This window comes from Corvus brachyrhynchos, unplaced genomic scaffold, assembly GCF_000691975.1.
Source record: "Corvus brachyrhynchos isolate BGI_N302 unplaced genomic scaffold, ASM69197v1 scaffold365, whole genome shotgun sequence".
NCBI classification, from domain to species: Eukaryota; Metazoa; Chordata; class Aves; order Passeriformes; family Corvidae; genus Corvus; species Corvus brachyrhynchos.
Genome location: NW_008239544.1, coordinates 2209991 through 2233130, shown reverse-complemented (window position 1 = coordinate 2233130; position 23140 = coordinate 2209991). Strand labels below are relative to the sequence as shown.

Below are 23140 nucleotides of genomic sequence, written 5' to 3'. Positions count from 1 at the left end.
CGTGCACCCCGTGGGGATACAGAGACCCCCCCGCAGCCTGTGGGGGAGGTGCACACACCAGAGCAGGTGGATGCCTGGAGGAGGCTGTGATCCAGTGGGAGACCCGGTGGAGAGAGGGGGCCCTGCTCCCAGGCTGCAGCAGCCTGTCCTTGGAGGATTGAACCCCGTGGAAGAGTGACCCATGCTGCAGCAGTTTTGGGAGGACTGTGTGCCCATGGGACGGACTCACATTGCAGCAGTTTTGGGAGGACTGCTGCTCGTGAGATTGGAACCATGCTGGAGGAGTTCACGGCGAACCGTCCCCCGTGGGAGGGACCCCATGGTCTCACAGAGGAACGACTCCTCTCCCTGAGCAGTGGAAGAAATCTTGGGTGACAAACTGACCAAAACCCCCATGCCCTGTCTCCCTGAACTGTTGGTGGGAAGGAGGGAGGGGTTGGGGGAAGAAAAGGTGTTTTTAAGGGCTTATTTTACTCCTCATTATCCTCCTCTGACTTCGTTAGTAATAAATTCACTTTGTACCCCTAAGTCGAGCCTGTTTTGCCCTTGGAGTGATTTTTCCCAGTCCTTATCTCAACTCATGAAGCCTTCATGAAATTTTTCTCTCCTCTGCCCAGCTGTAGCAGGGGAGGACGAGTGAGCAACTTTCATGGGTGCCTGGCTCAACCATATGCCAGTGTTAAACCATGACACCTTCACCTCCCCCCCACCTGATTGTCTTTTCTTCCTTGCTAAATGTTGCTCTTTTTCCTGAATCTGCTGTCATATCAACGGCTCTTCAACTCATATCCATCAGTCTGATTCGATTTAAGTAAAACACATAAGGGGTTTTTCTACCCTTCATTATTCCAATCGACCTTTGTTTGGAAACTCTTACAGTAGACAGTAAGAAAAATATAGCTAGGAAAAAGGCAGGATAGACGGGAGCAGCTCAGGATGTTCACCACACTATAGCAGCTCCACAAGCAGGTGACCGCAGCCTCTTGGCATTTCATTCTTCAAGCAGACAATGTCAGTACAGTGATTTAACAGTGCATGCAACACAAAGCAGTATTTTAAACAGCTTCCTCAAGAAGCTGACAAAATCAAACAGATTTATGTAATTCATGCTCAATTTCTGCATTAAGCTTCTGAGGAATTTTCAACATATATATGGGAAAAATGCTTTCAAATTCCAATAACACTGTGTCTGCATAAAAACCTCATGTGGTTTGACTGTATCTCAGATTTAGTTGGGCCATTAGGCTCTCAGCATTAGTAATGAAGAACCTGTGACTTTTTTTGGCAGAAGCAAACACTAGTTTGCTGCCCCAGGCAAAGTTCAATACAGTCATAGGATCTCCAGTCCATCCAGGTCTTCCTGACCACATTTCTTCTATATTTCCCTTTACTATTTCAATCTTGCCCCTACACTACTGTGCAAGAGAGAGACAATGATTCTGACAGCTGTGTGCCAGAGACATGAAACTCCATTCGGAAAGGCATTACACTCCTGGAAAATGCCTCACACAAATCACCATTATGCTTGAAAACATTCGTGCTCAACCATATAAAAGCAAGGCAGCCTGCAAAGAAAAGCAATGCATTGCAACAGTACTTCCTTCTCACTAACAAACCCTGCTTTTAACTCTATATTCAGTTTCAAACATCTACATTCAACCCATAATGTACTTTTGAGATTTCAGACACATTATTGACATAAGCATAAGGAATCAACCAAAACATTACTCGTACAAAAACTGATGAATCACATCTAAGAGAGCAAAAGATCACAGATCTTCACTATATAAAAATCTGTTGTGAACCCATAATATAATAAGGGGACCAAGGAAACCAGACATGGGCTGATTATATTCTTCCGATTATGTATCTTCAACGCTGCAGATAAAATGCAGTTATTGCAGGCAAATAACTGACACCAACCTGAAGAAGATAAAGAACAAGTGACAGAGTGAGCTAACTCAAAGAGTGAGCTCCACACAAATACAGCAAGTTTTTTTACAGTAATTCGAGGTTCTGCAGTATTTGGAAGATTGTTACTGCATTGCTGCATTCTAGCTTAGGAGACCAGATTTTCAAAACATTACTGAAAAATTGGAAAATGAGCTTTGCGGCTTTTGCCAATGTCATCTAAGATGTGGAAAAACTGAATCACACAGAGGAAAAGATGCTGAAGCTCAAAAGAGTAACTAAAAAAAATTAAGTCTTGAGATAACTATGATGACAAAATATTTTCATGCACAGAAAATGCTATTTTATAAAAGGCTCTTCATTCTGGCAAAGACCTAACAAACATCTGTGATGTGCAATACATAAAAGATTTTCAGTGTCCCACAGACCTCTATGCAGCAGTAGGATCATCACAGGAATTGTTTAATGTACAAACTTTAAACAGAAAACTGAAAAGGGACTAGAAAATTGCTACAAAATTCTTGCCAAATGTGTTTGTATTGTGTTGTGGTTGTTTTTAATTGGAAAACAGCAGTGAAACTGCACCACCACTGCTCCCAATGACAGTTACTTTCATTAGACCAACAATTCCTCAGTCACACCAGCAGGAAATATTTAGCAGTCACCTTTTGTTTCTCATGGGCAAACAGTCTTAAGTGTGAAGCACAAGTGAAGGTTCTATACTTTAGCCTACATAAACTCTTGGAGCCATCTGAAAGCCCTTGCCCTCCTCTGTATAGCAGCCCACCCCGTCTTCAATTAGGTGTCACTGGAACTGGAATCCTCCATACTGCAAACTGAGAAGGAAGGAAGACTAATAGTACAATCTTAATTGTGATGGCTCCTGACTACAATTTAAGAGAAAAGAGGATTAGTCATTCATTTAATAAGCCCAGTGAGAAAGGGCAGGTTTATTTTTACAAAGTCTCCCTTAGATTCAAAGGGCCATACAGCCAGCCACATCTTGTACAAACAGCAATGCCTGGAGACTGTCTAGGGTGGATGCCACCGTATGACAAAAGAAGCTTTTCACTTCCCCACGTGATGATTAAGGCATGGCTTTTCTCCTAACAGCAGGGAAAAAAACCCGATTAATGCAAAAAACCTCCTCTGCCACATTACCATCAAGTGATCTGCAACCAATACTGCAGGGGATTTTGCATAACAATTCAGATTAGCAATAGCACAATGCTGTCCAATGGTGTGTCACCATTCCCTTGGCAGAGAGCATGGAAAACATGAAAAGAAAAAAAAGAGATGGATTTATGCACCAGTAATGTCAAAACGATAATATGTGAGAGGGAATCAACAGAAGAAAATTAGGTATGAGAGGTGGCAGTAAGAGGTAATAAATAAACAACATTTGAGTTAGTCTACCTGGAGAGATGAGTGAGAATTTACGTAAGGCACGGAAGACAGATCATAAAAATTATTGCAAAGGAAGAAAGAAGGTGGGACAGCATAATACAGTACTATCTGGTCCTTGGTGAAATAGCTCATGGCAGCCAAACAGCACCTCCTTCTCAGTCTCATGTGAAAGCAAATAAACTAAATCCTGAAAAAAACCCAAATCGATGAATGTCATGTTTAACATCTTAGATAAGCTATACTACTATAAATACCTAAACTTGCCTTTTAGAAGAGCCAGCAAAGTTCTGGCCCCAGCAGGCTGTCTACCTGTTCAAATTTAACAGCACCCACACTGATCCTCTGGAGAGAAATGAAGAATGAATAAGAAAGTCACAAAAAGCAGGAGAAGCAGCTTTAGATATACACACAAATAAAAAAGAAAACAAAAGAACATCAGAATCAGTTCCATGCAAAGTTTTAAATTCCCCAGTTCCTAGTCTGACAGTAGACAACAGTAGATTGTTGGGTTACGTGAAGAGTAACCCTTGTCCTAATGTACCCTATAACTACAAAACAAGCTGTTCAGCAAATTTGAAAGTACTACAAGAATGAGTTTTCCTTGATGGGAGCAGAAAAGATGGGAGGCAAGAGACACAGAAGTGGACTAGAAGAGTCAGGGTCTCTTAGGGTCAAAGTGGAAAAAGGAAACTGGGTGACAGCACAGCTTTAGAGCCAACCATTTGTGGTAAGAGATAACAAGATACATTTGAATGTGAAGAAAATACAAAACCAGGTAATAGTTAAATACACAGAAGTTTAGAGGAAACAATTTGAGAGTGTAGCATTTCTTATCTGAAGTTCACTCAAACTCAGACTCCAAGGGGGAAAGAAAAATGAAAATATCAGAATACTGTGTAGAAAGGAAAAGGGAAGATGAAGGAAACAGCAACACAAAGACACTTCTTAATTTTGCTTTTTAAGTGGAGAAAAAACAAAGACTTCAAAGGCAATCAGCTGCACAAGCTGACTAGTGAACTAGCACCTCTACTGTATAGATAGAGTTTGTGCAGCATAAAAACAATGCCACATCTGTGAATCAGCTGGACTTTGTCAGGAGAAGCCCAGACAGAAAAACAGTAGAGGACAAAAAAGTCAAAGGAAATGACAAAGCCAATGGTCTAGAAAAGCCCTGAGGTGAAGTGACTTTATGTAAGCAGCACATGATCAGCATAATGAGTCACCTACCCAAAAATGCACAAGTTCACAATATGTTTTGAGGAAATTATGATGGCTAAACAACTGAGGACAAACTCCCACCCAAAACAGGCTAAAATTTTTACATGTAAAACTGATTTAAGGACAAAGTGTATCTACTTATAGAATCAGTTGAAAGCATCTCAGCAATAGCATGGTTCATGTTGACATCAAAACTTTGAACCAGTTAGGAGACACTTCTACAGACACAGAAGGTAACGGCAATCTTTAATTCAACAAAACTCAAAAGCAAGCAAGATCCGTTAAAGATCCAGGTCTACTGTCTTGGTACCATGAAAGGCTGAAATGGCCTACCTCCAATGCTTCCAGTCACATATGCCTCCTACTTCCTTTGCATGGGTTTCATCTGTTTTAGATTTCCATGAGCCAATTAAATTCATTAGTCCGAGAGAAAACACAGAATACAAGGAAATTGTTTTCAGCCACATTACCTAGCTGAACCGGCTCATCATGAGATTGGAGAAGTGCTACTGATACAAGGGAGAAAAGAGTAATCTACAGCCAGTAGCAGCAGAGAACTGCTGTGGGACCATCCCCATCAGCAGCTACAAGCAGTTAAACTGGCTCAAGAGTTGGGATAACTGCATCCTAAAGCTGGTGAAATTGTATCTGGAAGTAAGCCTAAAATACAACAAACCTTCTGTGGCAATGGATTTGGAACCTTCTACATCTCCCAGAATCTAAGCCAAAGAGAACTACATTTCTGTACATGAGAAACTATGCTTTACTTTATGGTATACCAGCAAATACATAATGCACCTAATGCTATGCCAGACTGGATGATTACTGCAAGTAATTAACTCAAGTCTGATAAACCAAACTTGGTTTTAGTAACGTAAAGGAAAATTCCAACTATGGCTTCCTCAGTCAGAAGCTGCTTTCTTTCCAGGAAGTCTCTGCTTATGCAACAAACGCATTGCAGAAAGAGCCCTATGAACTATCTCACCTTACTAGCTCTTACTCCACCATACACTACGATGAAAACTGATTTTAGCCTAGACTTAAAAAAAAAACAGAAGAAAGGTTTTTTTTACTCTAACTTCTACTTTTACTCTACTTCCTTCTTGTGAATCAAAGAAGTGGCATTTGATAGAATTACTGACCACCAACTAGATATCAGTAACTCCACGACAATTTTGGGATGCCGGGTTTGAATACCACGAAGGGTAGAGAGCTGCAGGCAGCTATCTAATAGCTCATGTTTTCAAAAAAGATACTACTTCCTCATTTTGTGTCTCTTTCCACATTTTTCAAGTATGAAAGTTTAACTATGGACTTATCTAAAATGAGATTCATGAGCAGATACTGTATCATCACAGTATTCTTCCGTTTCATTAAGATAAACTCACTCTTCTAAATGCAATCATAATGTCTTTACCGTAGAGTGTCCGGTAGATCCTCTCGTGAAATACTTGTCACCAGCTTTTGGAATTGATGGAAGAGTTCCACTTTACAGATCTTGGATCTGATATAAAAAAATTTTAAAATTAGAAATTGTCATACATGAAATCCCTATTTGTGCTTGGTCTTTGCATATTAAGTGCTTTAATTAATTAATTTTGAGTTAATTATTTTTAAATTGAATGTTACAATTAACCCATCAGCCCAGGTACAAAAATCCAGTTCCATTATCAGTGTTTTCATTTGTTTAAAGTAGTTTATTAATAGAGTTGCACCCTTCCCAGTTAAAATTTTCCCAGTTAAAAATCACAAACTCGCCCCTTCTCAAACTTCAAACCACCTATACACCATAAGAGTTACCTTTCCTGTGTTTACTGTATACTTTTACAAGTGTTTTGAGGTGTGTTGGATGTATTTTAATACTTTTTGTAGGTGTTTCACTTGCATTTTGATTCCAAGGCCAAAACCCCACCCAGTCTTAATAGCCAGCAGCTGTTTTTAGCCACGGCCATTACTCTGCAGGCAAGTTCCATGGCAACCTGAATACCTGAATTTTAATGAAGGCATTGTATTCCCTTATCTCGACCGATACCACCCCCCCCGACAACGATGAGCCATTGGTGGACAGAGATGATCCATCAAAGGGAAAGCACCAATCGCTTTGGACCGAAGGGGAAAAACTATAAAAAGGACGAAGCCAAGACACGGGGTCTCTTTTTCTCTTCCCCTCTTCTCTCTTCCCCTCTTGCTCTCTCCAGACTAGCTGTGGGAGACATCGGTGCTGGGCATTAAAAGCCTTACCCCTTTTAAGGGGCTTTTAGTAATTTTTTTAAAGTCAGCCCAGCACTGCAAGTTCTTTTTCTCTACCTGAGGTCTAGTGCTGTCTCAGCCAGAAGATCTCGTATCCCTGCGCTCCTGGGCCATACCATCTACTGAGCCATAGGATCCCAAATTTTTATGTTTTTCTGATTTCTGTAATTTTTCAATTTTTCTGTTTTCAATAAATTAATCTTTTTAAGAGTTGTCTCATTTCTCACAGAAATTCTGATGAAAGAAAAAAATAATAAATTCACTCCACCTTACAGCTCACAGCAGTACATCCCAACTAAAGGTTTTTGATAGAAAGCATTACGTTCACTTCTCAAAGAATGTAAAAACTTCCCTATTGTTTAACTTTTCCTATCCCATCCAAGCTGTCCACCTGCCTTTTCCTTTAGTTTTATATTATATTGACAAAGAGCTGCATTGCCCCCATTCTCCCAGCCAGCACTCACCAGTTTGCAGAAAGAACATTTTAATATCACACTGTTACCTGCATGCAACTGCACTGTCATCAGCTCACAACTGCAGTAACATTTAGCCAAAAGGACTAGTCCCAGGACAGATCAAACAAGCACAGGACTCCAAAGGCTTTTTTGAAGCCTTTGAAACATGACTTTCTGCTTTAAAGTTTGAAAATGTGTTGAAATGCTGGCAGCACACTCCTAACATGAACATGTCACCTTCCCATATAACATGGAAAAAAACCTGTTAAATTCTGTATTATTCAAAACAAATAAAAGAAGCAGCAGAAATATCTGGAACAATGCTGTCCTTTTCACGATGGTGGTGAGGACACATTCAGCAACAGCTGCAGGGCAGTTAAATGCAAAGAGGCTCATCAAAAAATAAAGTGAGTCAAAGTTTGAAAAATCTTTAGAAGATACTACATACATCTCTCAGCTTTGAGCCCTTCTATTTCCCCAAAGAGATGGCAACCAGAATCATTGTTTATAAAGGGTAGTTTGGTTTTAAATGGCCCAGCTATTTCCTCTATTTATTTATCTTTGCATACTTAACAAGGACTGATTCAGTTCTCCAACAAGTGCAAGCTGATTCTCCAGAAGCACTGAAAACAACACCGATCAAAAAAAAATCTTGCTATGTTGCTACCATGTATTTTAAGAACATCAAAAATGGCATAGAATTATAGAGTCTCCACAAGGATCATTGAGTCCAACTCCTGGCTCAGGAAAACCCCAATAATCCCAGCATGTGCCTGAGAGCATTGTCCAAATGCTCCTAGAACTTGGACCACTGTGACCACTGCCCTGGGGAGCCTGTTCCAGCACCCAGCCATCCTCTGGGTGAAGAATCTTTTCCTAATACTCAGCCTAAGCCTCCCCTGACACGCCCCCAGCCATTCCCTGGGGTCCTATCACTGGCTGCCAGAGAGCAGAGAACAGTGCCTGCTCCTGCGTGTCACCTCACAAGGGAGTTGTAGCCTGCTGTGTGGTCTCCCCTCAGTCTTCTCTTCTCCAGGCTGAACAAACCAAGTGACCTCAGCTGCTCCCTGCAGGGCTTCCCCTCCAGACCCTTCATCATCCTGATGGCCTCGCCTTTGGACACTTAGAGCTTTATCATCTTCTTATATTCCAGTCCCCAAACCTGTCCCCAGGAGGTGAGGCCATACCAGTGCAGGGCAGAGCAGGACAATCCCCTCCTTCACCTGGCCAGCAATGCTGGGTCTGATGCCCCCAGGATGCGAGTGGCCCTCCTGGTTGCCAGGGCACTGCTAACTCATATCCAACCTGCCATCAACCAGGACCTCTAGATCCCTTTCCATGGCCCTGCTTTCCAGCCTCTTGCTCCCCAGTCTGTCCATACATGCAGGGTCACCCCTGTGCCACGTGCAGAAACTGGCATTTGTCTTCATTAAACTCCGTATGGTTGGTGATTGCCCAACCCTGTAATTTGTCGAGGTCTTTCTGCAGGGCCTGTCTTCTTCCAAGGGAGTCAGCAGCTCCTCCCAATTTAGTGTCACTAGCAAACTTAGTGTACCTTCGAGTCCTGCATCCAAGTCATTTATTAGGATGCTGAAAAGCACTGGCCCTAAAACAGAGCCCTGCTGAGCTCCATTGGTGATGATGGCATGCAAAGACGCTCTAAAATTTAATATTCGAGTTAATCTGTCAAAGGTTCGTATTGTAGTTTTTGGCAGTTTAGTTAATTAAGCATTAACAAAAGCACATACCAGATTATTTACCTACAAATTCCTTTTAGTCAGTCAGTTTTACCTTCCTTGGTATTTAGTGTTATCTAACATATTGAAAGGGGGAAGAAAACCTCAAACAACACTTCCCAGCAATCACCCTGAGACTCTTGGAGAGGAAAAAGAATGTAGAAATACAAGTCTTGTTTATTATTAAGCACCACCACTGTCAATAAGGCTGTAAATTCCTTATTTTCATTATAAAAGTTCCTTTTGTGACTGTTTATCTCGTAAGTGTAAATAGTTTACTTGTTCCTTGACGTTGTTTTTAATCCTGATTTCCTAAGGAAACGAGACATTTGTAATCACACGGTCCTGTAGGCGCTAATAACTTTTTAAAGTTTCAGTGGATTTCAAGCACATGTTGAGAGGAGGATCTTTTAACAATAACTGAGTTCTTACACTTTTGTGCTAGTTGTCAGCTAGCAGATGGCTCTCAAGTTTTAGAGCTGATGCACAAATACTATGTAACTAACTGAGAAAAAGGGGTTAGCGGGTTTGTTTGATCTTTCACATGTCTTCTGGAATACTTACCTACTGCATATTGAGAATAAATATTGTACAGTGCACACAGAGCCTGTCTTAAAAGATGAACTAAGTCACCTAGGTCACCTGTGTTAGCCATACCCCAGACACCAATACCGGTCATAAACCACCAAGTTCCTGGTCCTTTTCTTTCCACTGAAAATTTGGAAATACTAGGATATACCAGGATAAACTTCAGTCAAATCAGGCATAACTTCAAGAAGCTCAGAATGTGCAACTTGCAGGCATATGAATAAATTCTCCACAAGAACTGTCTAAGCTGTACTTATTATGCTATTCACCCCTTGTCAGGATTGCCATCATCCTCCCAAAAAGTCTGGGAAACATGAACAATATGACCATTGGCAAATTTGTAGTATAATCAGCTAACAACTAGAACACAAACACCAATCCTCAAGCTGAATTTCCACAGAACAATGATAATTTTGGCCACCTCACCTAAAATGAAGATAACATAGAGATGGAGAAATGGAGAAGTCTGCAGATGCTTATGAGCAATTCCTCTCAACCTCAAGAAAAGTGCGCAACTATTTCTTTAAACTGTGATTGTTGATAGAGGATTTCTTTAAGAGCACAGTGCCAAGATGACAGTTGGAAAAGTGACATGTTCATGACAGGAATGTGCTGACAGCATTTCAACACATTTTCAAACTTTATGGCAGAAAGTCATGTTTCAAAGCAACACTTCTAATGATCATACATCCACGTCAGCTGGCTCGACTATTAAAGAAATCTCTAGAAAGAGAACTTGCAATGCACACATTTCCCTCACAGTTGTCAACCAAAAAAAATGCAAAGCAAAAATTCTGTTTCCTTCAACAGTAAACATCCTTTTAATAAAAACTGATCACAGTCCCTCACCACCTTTATCTACAATGCTCTCAACAGTGACAAAGAAATAGGATAAACTTGTTAATTCTCATTTAACTTTCATTATTCCAACTGGCCTCTCTGCCTTACATGGCAACTCTTCCTTTTCTCCTGGTCTTTACCTTCCCCCTTCTTCACTACTCACTGTATTTCCTCCCACTCTGACCACATCACACGAGCTGACAAAGGCATGTAAGCTAACGAATAAAACATGTGTCCAGATATTACAACACTCTCACACCTGCTCTGATGGCTTCCAATCCCCTTCTTTGTTGTTCCCTGGCGGAAGCCGTCTGAGGTCACATCCAGCGGTTGCTCAGGGACTGCACTCCAACTGATAGCTGTAGAGATATCGTTACGAACAAGAGAGATGCTCTTATCACAAAAGCAGAACCTAACAGTTCCTTTCATTCTGTATGTTCATGTATTGCTCCCCAAAATAATTCAAACTAGAAAGAGGACCATGGTTTTCTAGGGTCAGAATTCCAGTACCTAAAAGAATGTTTAATTTAAAAAAATGAAAACACACACATGCGCACACACACACAGGGCTTTCATCTTAATTAGATCATTTAACAGTCCATGCCTCTAAACAGCTGGCCTCCAGCTCTGTAATTCTCCATTTCTTAGGGGGATGCTACTTTCTTTTGTGCATCCTGTCCGGACTAAGCATGAAGAAATTTCCAAGTTATATGGCTTATTTTCACATCAGATTGTGAAATACTGCTCTAAACGACTTGCACCAGTCACTCTATGTTTTCCTTCTTAATTTATTGTCTGCTATTGTCTGCTATTATTTTATTGTGTACTCTAAGCAGTTTCATGTTTGATAACTGACATACATCAAATACGTGTAGATTTTACTTGAAAAACATTATTAGCTAGTAGTCAAAACCAATTTGTTGAAAGAGACAGCAAGTGCCAACAGCCTTAAACTCAAGTCTGGGAACTTTGAAACCATCTCAGACTGTAAACTTCTTAATGTTGAAACTCTGCATACAACACCTTACAATTTCTAAGTAATGAGCAAAGCATCAGCAGCATGTCAACAGAAACTGACATGTCCAATCTGTCCCTCCACAGCGTAACAGCAGGTTCTTCAACTTCTACTACAAGACAACTTCTGTTTCCTAAATTCTCCCTCTTCTCTGTCTTCCTAACAGGCAAAACAGTTGCACATGCATTCACTCTAAAGACCATCTTGTTATTCAAGATGCTCAAAGACTGCTTATGTAATTACTCGCCCTTGTATTACAATTCAGCTGTATGCTGCATTTGTTGTACTCTGCTACGTGCCAATTGTACTTACACTGTGATTTAAGTATAATGCTGTATCACTCTACTAAATTACAATCCTGTGTAACATGAAATAACATTAGATCCTTACAACTGGTATTAAACCCTCCATATGTGAAATATCTAAATATCACCTGGTTAGAGGATATCAGATTCTGATAAGCAGATACAATGTTACTTAAAAATTAAAACATTTTCTGTTTTTTCACTTTTTCATAATTATCTCAAACTTCAAAACACTAAACAGAACACATATTTTCTTAAAGTAACAGCTGCAATGTTCCTATCAAGCATCTTTCAATACTCTGTGTAACAGCCCTAAATTTACAATTTCCCCTGATTTTCACTCCTTCAAGGAATGAAACCACCTGCCACAAAAAAAGCTTGCTAAGGCATCATTCATCTTTACTTAAAGGAATGACCTGAGAAGTGTACAAAAAGAAAGGCATACACTGAATTTAGTCACAGCTGCTTTCAGGCCTTTTTTGCTAACTTAACTGGCACTATTTTTCAATGATAAAATTTCCTTCCTATCTCACAGAATTTAAGTATTTTCCTTCCCTCCACTTGTAAATAACTCCAGTTTAATGAATGTGAATTCCATTAAGGAACCCTTTGTCTCCATTCTTTCTTACCATTAGCTCTATTGTAATGGAAAAACTTCCAGTTCTGGTTCAGAATGGGAAGTATGCAACAGCAGAAGGCAGGCATGTCCAAGTTTAAAGAAACTGCTTGGCCATACACATAGAGTGGCAGTTCCTTTTTTTTTTCCCAAATGAGATCACGTTGCTAAATCACATTGGGGTTTAAATATTCATTCATCACCACGACAAAAAATGCCATGCCCGAAATATCTATCAATTCAACTTTTACACTATACTACTCTGTATTCTTTCTTCATTCACAGATTTTTGGAGCAATTACAAACATGACTCAGCATGGCAAGTCTTTTGTTCATTACCAAGGAGAATGCAAAACCAACTGAAATAAAGTCTTTTGTTTTCTTCTTGTACTAAACTTTTGTTTCCCCTGGTTGTTTTCTGTGTTTAGATTATAAATTCTTAATGGCATCAGCCAAGTGCTTATTCAGTCTGAAAACTCCCTACTGGAAACTAGAGGCTGAGACAAATTTTATTAATTATTAACAATTAAGTTATGACCTGATATTAATTTCTTGCTTTTCATACTTTGCCACTAGTATACCAGCAAGGAATGATGTTCCATTCCAAACAACCAAACCCACTTCATTTATATCTGGACTTTTGCACGCAGTTACGCAACTAGGCCAAAATAACTCACCTGCGCTACAAGGAACAAGTTTTGTTTTGCTGTTAGTTTGAACTTCCTGAATTGCCTGACGGCTATGTTCAAATTGAAGATCTGATTGCAGCAGCTTAACCTCCTGAGTGAGAAAACCACCTGGTAAAGATGAGATGTGCTGACACCTGAAGTAAACATGGAAAAATGCAAGTGATTTTCAGTCTGTTCTTCCCAAACAAGACTATTTTGCACCATTTCCCTTCATTATCTAAAATAAATTTCTTTTACATTAAAACTGAATTGAACATGAGTTATACAGGTGAGACAAGGAGGTTTTAAGGCATTTTTCCCTTCAGAAAAGCATTTGTTAAAAAAAATAAACAAAGCCACATTAGTTTATTAAGACCTTGTCCATCTTAAAAAAACTACAATGAATTGGTTTTTAAAAATATTATTATTATAATCAATGGCGTATGCAGGACAAAAACTGCAATATAATTCTGCAGTCACAAAGAAAAATAAAAATCATAAAGTACTTACATAGCCAACTGCATTACATCAGCAATTGTTTTATGAACCTAAAGGTTTATAATCAAAGCCTATAAACACACAAAACATATGTACAGTTCTATGTATAATCTTATCTTTGTTACCTTAAATTACCGTTGCATGCTGAATGACATTAGGACCATACGAGGAAAAAATGGCATGTGTTTAATCACCGTAACATTTACATAGAGCAGGAATTAAGACTGAGATTCATACTGTCAGATGCAATAGTCTGAAAAAGTGCCGACTGCACTAAGCGTAACAAGGCTAGGCAAATTCTTGCTACGTGTTACAGAATGAGGAAGGGATTATACAGAAAGCTCCACCGCGTATGTAACTAGAGCTTCTCCATTAACAGACTTATTACCTCTTTAATAATCATCCTAGAAGGATGCAGGGGTACAGACAAAAGGAATTACTAAACAAAGTCAAACCTTTCATATGAACTGGTCTAGTAACTGCCACTTAAAAAGAATGGTTGCACTCCCTGTTTTCTTCTTGCTCTCCTTTCCCTTCACTCTGCCCAAATCCACTTACTCTTGTCTACTGCTCTACTCGTCTCTAGTGATTTAGCCTCCCCAGTAAGAAAAATATCCACCTCCTATCCTTGTTGCTGGGATAGTTTTCATCAACTGAAGAATCTGAGGAGAAAGAAGGCCAGTGCACAACAGATGACTTTCCTCATTTTGCAGCAGTGTACTTCATCTCTCACATACATCTCCCTGAGGTGACAGGTTGTGTTACAAGAGCTCTACTACTCACAGCAGGGAGAAAGATCAGATCTTGGATGTAACTGAGTTTAAAGAAGTAGACAAACTTTTACCACCATGAAAATGCATATAAGCTTTGCCTCTCCAGTGCAACACAACTGTCTTCTTCCAGCTGACCAGTACAAGCTGTCACACACCAGGTGTCCTGAATCACTTCAATAAATCAGAAAACAGCTGAGGTGGGAAGGGACCTCTTGGAAGTCATCTGGTCCAACCACCCCTGCTCCAGCTGCGCCACCTACAGCCACCTGCTCAGGACAGTGTCCAATGGCTTTTGAGTAACTCAAAGACGGGAGACTCCACAACCTCTCTGGGCAACCTCTGCCAGTGAGCTCCATCACCCTCAGAGCAAAAAACCTGTTTCCTGATGTTCCAGGGGAACCTCCTGTGCTTCAGTTGTGCCCATTGCCTCTTGTCCTATCACCAACACCACTGAAAACAACCTGGCTCCATTTTGGCTGCCACCTCCCTTCAGGTATGTATACAAATTGGTAAGATCCCCACAAGCCTTCTCTTCTCCAGCCTTCTTCACAAGCCTTCTCAGCCAGGCTGAGTAATCCCAGCTCTCCGCATATGAGAGGTGCTAAAAATCCATTATGCATCTTCGAGACCCTTTGCTGGACTCTCTCCAGGATGGCCACGTCCCTCTTGTACTGAGAAGCCCAGAACTAGACACAGCCCTTCAAATGTGGCCTAACCAGTGTCAATCCAGGGGAAGGATCATCTCCCTGGACCTGCTGCAATAGTTTGCCTGAAGTGGCCCAGGACACCATTAGCCTTCTTTGTTGCTAGAGCACACTGCTGCCTCATTTTCAACTTCAGGTCTAGCAGGAACCCCTAGTCCTTTTCTGTGAAGCTGCTTTCCAACTGGGCAGCCCCCAGCACATATCGGTGCACGAGACTGTTCTTCCTCAGATGCAGGTTTTCACTTCCCCTTGCTGAACTTCATAAAGTTTCTACTTTTCTCCAGCCTGTTGAGGTCTGTCTGGATGGCAGCACAATTCTCTGGCCTATCACCCACTCCTCACTCTTGAGTCTTCAGCAAACTGTCTGGGCATACACACTGCACCATCATCCAGATGACTGATTAATGAAGATATTAAACAAGTTTGACCTAGTATTGATCCCTGGGGTACATGGCTACTTACACCTTTAATTACACTTTGCCCAAAGACCACTACCTTCTGGGCCCAGTCATTCAGGTAGTTTACAATCCACGTGTCTGCTCATCCAGCTCACACTTCAACAGATTCTCTATCGGGATCTTACAAGACATGTCATGGGTTAGCAAAGCATAGTCTCGGAAGTGATGTTCTTGCAAAGGGGTGCTTACAGCTTCCTCTGTGATCTGACAGAACCTATCAGCTGGCCAGTTTGAATATGGACAATTTTTTAAGCCACTTAAAATTGTGACTGCCGCTGTGATCCACACGGGCCCCTGCTGGGCCAGGCCAGGCTGGGCCACGGCCATCCTGGAGCCGATGGGCCCTGGTCCACCTGCGGAACCCCCCCAGGGCCCTGCTATGTGCAGACGCGCTCCCCCTCTCCAGTGTGGCCAAGATTCAGCTGAAGCTGCCCTGCTGTCTGGCAAAAGATCATGTGAGCAACAGCGATAAGTGACATTCCAGCTGCAAGGCCTGGGTGACATTAACCCTTTTAGTGCTGTGAAGAGCTGAAAACCTGAGGGAAGAGAAAGAGGAGATGCTTAAAGCTGAAATTCTGTTGGAAAGCTATGATGTATCAGAGCACCCGTTGTAATTTCATGAAGGCATGGGGGGTGGAGCATTCAACTTGTGCTTGAGAACAAAAGCACCTGCGCTGAGATAGGCAGATGCTGAAGCAGCTGTAATTTCATGAGAAGTTTGAATAGGGAGAGATGGAAGCGATGAGGACTTTTGCTCCAAATGGAAAAGGAGAAGACCTCAGTTCCTAGAGATGCTCCCAGAGATAGTCCTAGAGATGAAGATGAGGAGGACCCTTTGCTCCCAGGGAAGGAGGAGGGCCTCTGTTCTTAGAGATGAAATGCTCCCAGACATGGGTGAAGAGAACTTCTGTTTCTGAATGGCTCAACCTTAAAATTGTACTCCAGTAATTCAAGAATGGACCCTCAAAAGCAGTTGTGGGAAAAGCTGCAAGTCGTGGGAAGGGACTCACATGCGAGCAGAGAACCAACCCGGGCGGCTGTCTCATTGTGATAAGGTTTTCATAGCATGGGCAAGAGAGACTCCTCTTCCTAAATGGACTGAACAAGGTTATTATGGAAGTGGTAACAGACTGAACATCTCAAGGGTTGTCTTTTTACATTGTCACTGGGAGAAGGGAGAAAGGTGGGGGGGGAGGAGAAGTGTTCTGAAGGTGTGGTATGATTTTTTTCTTCTTTTAGGTCTGTTAATAAACTTCTTTATATTCTTTCAAGTTTAGTGCCTGCTCTGCTTTTCTCCTAATTCTTATCTCACAGAAGGTAAACAGTAATGAGTATTTTGGACCAAACCACTACACTAAATTGGTGTTTCCGCCCGGTTACAAACCAAACCCCCTACAACACATTATCAAAAGCTTATTAAAGTTCTAGTATTTGTATGACACACATTGTCTTCCAAAACTCACTGTCTCCATACACACCATCTGAGGAGAGCACTTACCTTTCAATAACTGCTCTCCTCATAGCTTCTTGGCTATATGGACACTTCCCCACTATAACTGCTGACAGATACACTGGATACTGCAGAAAATGCATCAGAAGAGCTCCTTGACACCCTAAAACATTCCAGCGAGCCAGTTTATCACTGCAGGACATAGAGCATGTTCTGTCTCCTCGACCTGGCTTCACTCGTAATAATCCCACAGAGTGGTACCCTAACCCAGGTGTTCGGGCATCACCCAGCTCTCCAGGTATACATTTTGCTCCAGTTCTATGAACATCTACTAACTTTGGTCTCACTAAGCCAGTCTCCTTATTAGCTGTTTGCATGTCTGCAGAACGTTCACAGCTCTTTTGACTTGTGTTGCCTTGTCGTTTCACAGATTCATGCTGAACAGCCAGGTCTTCAGTGATTATGGAAAAACAACCACCATCATAAGTTTTCATTCTCTTGAGTATATGATTACTTGCCATTTTCCCTGATTTCCTTTTATCTTCTGGACACAAGTGATTATGGTTACTCCTACATTCTGCTGATTGTCCACCTGCATGACCTCCAGTCACCGGCTTAGAAAGCTGGTTCTCCGGTTCACTGATTGGAAAAATAGAAGCATCTCCACCTAGAATAAAAGAAATAACAAAATTGGCCAAAACCACATCTTGTGACTGGAATACATCATACCAGTAATATTACAACTACTAGTAGCTTCCACAGATCTTCACTCAGGAAAACTTAACTATGAGAGCACATTTTTGAAACAAAATTGTCCTGTGCAATGCTGAATCAAATCTCACTGAAATTTGAGCCAATATATGCTTCATTTTGCATTCTATGCAAGAAATAATCAAGAAAGAAAATTTACAACCTATAAAAAAAGTAGAAGCTAACAAAGGCATTTGACAGACTACAAGCAGTGCTGAAGACTCACGGGAAAACTAGCCTGATCTAACTAAACAATACAAACCTCAAAAAAATAATGAAAGAATCATCTGTCAAGTAAGGGTGAAAACTTTAATCTGTATCACTGAAACAAGCTCAGAACCAAAATTCTGAACCTCAGTTCAAAGCAAAGCAAGCCTGACAGGCCAGGTGATTTATGTGAGAAATTTCTCACAATGTGAGAAAGTCATGAAATTATTCTCACTAATAAATTTGAAGATGTAATTTCTAATCTCAAATGCACTAATGAAGAAAAATAACATTGCATATTCCAGCAATGCACTCAAACTCATGAAAATGTATGAGCAACTAACTCACTCTATGAAGTACTATTGATGAGGCATATTTTGAGAGTTCTTAAGACTCCTTTGCTCTGGAACAGACTAGCAGTTGAAAAACACACCACTGAGAGAACATGGTAACATCAAGATACCCAATACATTGGTAGACCAAGAGGCTACATTCATTCATTTTGTCAACAGATTTTCATCTTTGTGGTGCTGGTTTTTTTAAACACACAAAGAATGTTTTCCGTGACAGAAGTTTCATTACATTCCCTAAGAAGTTTTGTGTTGGGGAGCTAGTGATGCTTCATGAATGGGATTTTTTTGTCCTGTTTTTCAGGAGTGTGGTTTTGGTTTGCTGAGGGGTTTTGTGTAAGTCAGTGTTGGCTCTACTCCCCCGTTTTTCTTTTTTGCTTGGTTTTGGCTTTTTTTGTTTGCTTGTTGGTTTGGGGGTTTTTTAGTGCTTGTTTGGGTTTTTTTTCTTTGTTTCACGGGGTTGGGGGTTGCTGTCGGCTGGATGCGGGGTATCTTTTCTGTGGTTGTTTTTAGGAACGGAGGTAAATGTCAGAACTTTTCATTAAAATTTTAACCCAAGGAGATAATGTTTAAAGCAAAACAACCAGGCAGTATGACAGGACCTCTGACAAGTATGTTATTCTCTGGAAAAGAAAATAGTAGCCATTATTGTTTAAAGTGAAACATTCCACTACATAGTGAGCAGTACATTAGATTTACTGAGTTCTCATGAATCACATCCAGTGAGACAAAATGCCAAATCTATCTGTGGAGGACCAGTCAAGTACATCTTTGGGCACGTATTGGTAACATGAATTACTGCCTCATTCTCAGTGCAGACCAAAGAGAGACTAAAGAAAGACAAGAGGCAGAAAAGATTCTACAAGTGAGAGCAATGTAATTGGTTCACTCCAGCATACTCACACGGGGTATGACTGGAGAAGAAAATAAATACGACATTTGGTTTGAGTTTCCACTTCCCAGTTTCAGTTCCTGGACTAAAGATACACTGCTGATGGGAAGCTGCAAGCCACAACTGATGGAGAAGATACCTGTTAGGTAGAAAGTTTTCATGAAACATTTACTTCATTTTTGATGCATGAGAACACAACAAAACTTAGATGCCCTCTAGTGCCTGTTCTTTCTTGATGGGAGTCTATCAGGAGCCAGTTATGCTTTTACAGAGAGATGGCATCCAACATAACAAATGTAAACATATCATTGCAACTTTAATAATAGACATCACAGGGTTGGATTCATGGAGTTAACTGTCTCAGACTGTATAGATAAGGTACTCTCCCCCCCCACTGTCTGTGTTTTTACCAACTCTGCAACCCATCTGATCCTGCAAGATTCAGTTTAGTGTATCAAATTGCAAGAAATGTACTAATTTCTGCAGAATTACCATTCTCCTGGCTCAGTTCCCTGAACCAGTTTATCCCATGTAAACAAGAGGACTGGTATGTGAGAAAGAGCAAAAATTCTATCCCTGACTAGTAGTCATCAGATCTACATTGATGCCACATGAAATCAGATCCTAATTCTTCATACAGAGGCTCTACAAGAACAAGGAAGAGGCAAGCTTTTGTGAAAGGGCCTTAACACTACCTAGAAGTATAAAAATTAGGCTAAAATCCTGCTGACAACAGGAAAAGAAGTGTTGCCTACACAGAAGTAATGCAGTCTTTCACTACATTCTCATATCTGAAGCTGCAAAATTTGGTTATTTCAGCAATAGGTCAAAACGATTTGCATCACAAAAACCTCAGGTAGCATTGAGTAACAGCACTGTTACAGCATTGAGTAAACTTCATTCACGCCTCACCTCTGGAAGCTCCTCTTGGCCACAATTTCAGCATGGCTGTCATTCAGAATGTCTCCTAAAGCAAAACCCAAATGTGAATACTAAATCATTACTAAAAAGAAGACAAAGAAAATAGAATTTGACACAGGCCAGTTCTCCACAGTTGTTAGTATCTGAAGGTTCACCATTGGTTTTAGAGTATTGCAAGGTAGTTAAACTTCCAATCACCACAAAAGGAGGTCAACAGCCTACACCAATGAAGGATAAAAGTACTCAGTCTACAGCAAGTCAGAGACTTGTTTGAATACCAAATTTTAACTCTTCCCATATTGGAAACCCTTTGAGTTGAAAAAAACACTACCGTCCTTCAAAATCTTCCTGACTTTTGTTTTCAAGGGTAAATCTTGATATTCTCAAAAAAAGTTCTGCCAGAAAATTTTAAGTATTTCTTAAGCTTTTGGCTGCAGTTTCTTTTTGAACTATGTCCTACAATTTAAACCATTTTTCCTGCAAACAAAAATCCATTCTGATATTACTAAGTTTACATATTTCATCTGCAGCTTTCCTACAGTATCTGCCTATTGTGGTATGTAAAGGAACAGGAGCTGTAGATCATCTTTTATTTCAGGGGTAAAAGGCCAGGTGATAGAAATCATCTTTACCAGTTTTAAAAGTTTAGAAGTGATCTAACAGATAACCATTAACATGGCCTACCACCAAGTTAATTTAAAAATAAATGTTATCATGAGAGGAGAATATTTTCTAAATTTGACATCACTGAAGACAAACAATGGCAAAACAAACTAGCATTACTTTTTCCTAGTCACTTTTCTACTTTGACCCTTAATATCGAGATTGTAAACAGCACAACAGTTTAATCATAGTTTTCCTAAATCAGTCAGAAAAATGTCTGTACTAAAACTCTTTGGAGATGGCGAAATCACAAGAAACATCCAAAAAAATCTAAGATACAGAATCCAGTTTCTTCTCTTCTGCTCCACTAATTTATTTCAAAATGAAGGACATTATAGAGAACATGAAGTAGTCTAAACCAGACACAGGCAAAACCCTTTCTCATATCTCAGTCTAGTCCTCCTCTGAAGTCTAAAGAGGGTAGAAAGCCCTGTACCTACATATGCATGAACACTTTTCCCCCTTAGCCACTTTTCCACATTCATCATTACTATGGCTTCTTCCCTGTCCTAGCCGAGGAGACAGACACATCATGAATTTAAAAATGGACACACAGAGCAAGGAAAGTCTCCTACAATACACAGTAAGAAATGGTAGTTGTGAGAAGTCACATATCTATCCCATACATTTATTGTACAAACACTTAAAACAATCTAGTTGCAAAACATGCAGTAAGGAAGAAAAGCCCGATTAGTACCTTCCTGTTGGTTAGTACCAGCAGTGGTACCTCTTGCATCAGACCCCAACAAAACCAGACTCCAACAGGTAACCAAAGCACAATTACTTTGCTTATGTTTTGTTTGCTTTTAGTTATGAAGTCTTTGAGCATGCAGACGCAGGGCCTAAACTACACAATACCACACATTAAAAGTTCGTTCACCTTCAAGGCAGCAAGTGCAGCAAACCTTCAGGGCAGCCACTGTGGCTGCCTGAGCTCCTGTCTCCCTGATGAAGGAAGGTCTGCCTTACACTTCTGGCTTCAATCCAGAACACATCTGAGCAGAATGCCTTGGACATCTTAATTGATTCTATGACACCAGCAAGAAAGAAGGTAGCATAGGTAGCCTTGGGTTCTTGAATTTTACACCATACTTACCAGTTTTTCGCATTTTGTTTTGGCCAATACATTTTGTTCCAGTTCCCATAGCAACAACTTCCTTAGTTACTGAAAAAGAAACAATGATAACTGAAAAAACTATCACCTCTAACTATTGCCAGAAGCACTGCTCTCGTACGGTCATTCTGGTATGACAACACACAGAATATTGAGTAGAAGGGAAGGCGGACCATACAGCATTACAGAAAGGAAACAGTATCAGGTCAAGAACTGAATACAGTAGGCAGAAGCACCAGTGTTAGGAAAAGTCTATGATTGCACAGAAGGAATGCTAACACAGGCTTGATATGCCAGACAGCATACAGCAGACACTGCCATAGTATTCCTCAGGCACACAAGAGATAATGTATATGGGATACAATCTGCCTGACAACACTGAAGTGCCACTAAGGGAAAAGAAGATGATGACAAACTAACACAAATGCAAAATGCAGTAACACAACCTGTTAAAGGAGAGCAAACCTTTCTAGGATTCTATCAAATTAAGCATGCTTTTTCAAGAGTTTATATTAGGAATTCAGGTCTTGCCTAGACTTTCACCACATATTGAACAGCCAAATGCAGGCTTTCATTGTCTTATTTACAGTCTGGGAAGAACAGCATTTCACTAAAACCACCTCTTTCCAGAGAGAAATTGTGAAAGCTTTTACAATCACAAAGAGTAATGAATTTGGGTGGAGACTGAAACGGAATAGGAAGGGGTGTCTGTTTTTTTTAAAGGCATCTTTAAAAAAAGGAAATAAAAGGAAAGCATCAAGAACCTCCTCTCCCCCTCCCTTCCCTCCCACCCCTATTCCCACAACTCATGCTTACCCTGCAAGTTTCCTGGACTAACAAGACCCTCTATTTGGGCTGCAGATTCCACTTTGACAACAGCTGCCAGGGAAGTCCATTCTCTGTTTGGATCTGGTTTCCCCTGCTTAGGAAGTCTGGTCCTATAATGCAGGTAACATAGCCCAGCGATTTCATCAGCTGACCACATGGCTCTTGATGCAAGTGCAGGCTCTACATAGAATTGGATTCCATCACAACAATTGAATAAAAACCCCCATCTCTTCAAACCCTACCGTCTTGTTCTGCATGACACTTTCCTGCACCAGACTCCAATAACCAAGACCTAAACTGCATCACCCCTTTCAAGACTACTTATAGAAAATAACTTTTTCCGAATCGCAAGAAATAAAGAAGCAACGCTAAAACCCTTAAGGGCAGCAGCAGGTGGGGCTGCTAGGTTCCCAAGGCTCCCACTATGTAGCAATCAAACGCATGCATCACGCCGCCGTGCCGGTGCGGTCTCTGCAGCACACCTGAGGCAACTGGCACCACCCGCCTCCTTTCGAGGACTCCA

The 23140-nt window shown here is 40.7% G+C and overlaps 1 protein-coding gene across 2 annotated transcripts in view; it reads right to left on the bottom strand.

Moving 5' to 3' along the window:
- Positions 1 to 23134, bottom strand: part of ADAT1 (adenosine deaminase, tRNA specific 1) — a 26110-nt gene extending 2976 nt beyond the window's left edge. The window contains exons 1-9 of one of the 2 annotated variants that reach the window (XM_008639167.2): positions 23100 to 23134; positions 22606 to 22797; positions 21772 to 21840; positions 20004 to 20058; positions 19103 to 19230; positions 16941 to 17559; positions 13019 to 13164; positions 10665 to 10764; positions 5954 to 6040 (exon numbers count right to left, since the gene is read on the bottom strand). In XM_008639167.2, the coding sequence (XP_008637389.1) occupies positions 5954 to 6040; positions 10665 to 10764; positions 13019 to 13164; positions 16941 to 17559; positions 19103 to 19230; positions 20004 to 20058; positions 21772 to 21840; positions 22606 to 22774 (1373 nt within the window). In that variant the 5' untranslated portion in view covers positions 22775 to 22797; positions 23100 to 23134. The remainder of the gene's footprint in view (positions 1 to 5953; positions 6041 to 10664; positions 10765 to 13018; positions 13165 to 16940; positions 17560 to 19102; positions 19231 to 20003; positions 20059 to 21771; positions 21841 to 22605; positions 22798 to 23099) is intronic. The other variant, XM_017741384.1, reaches the window with a different exon arrangement.
- Positions 23135 to 23140: the final 6 nt, after the last annotated feature.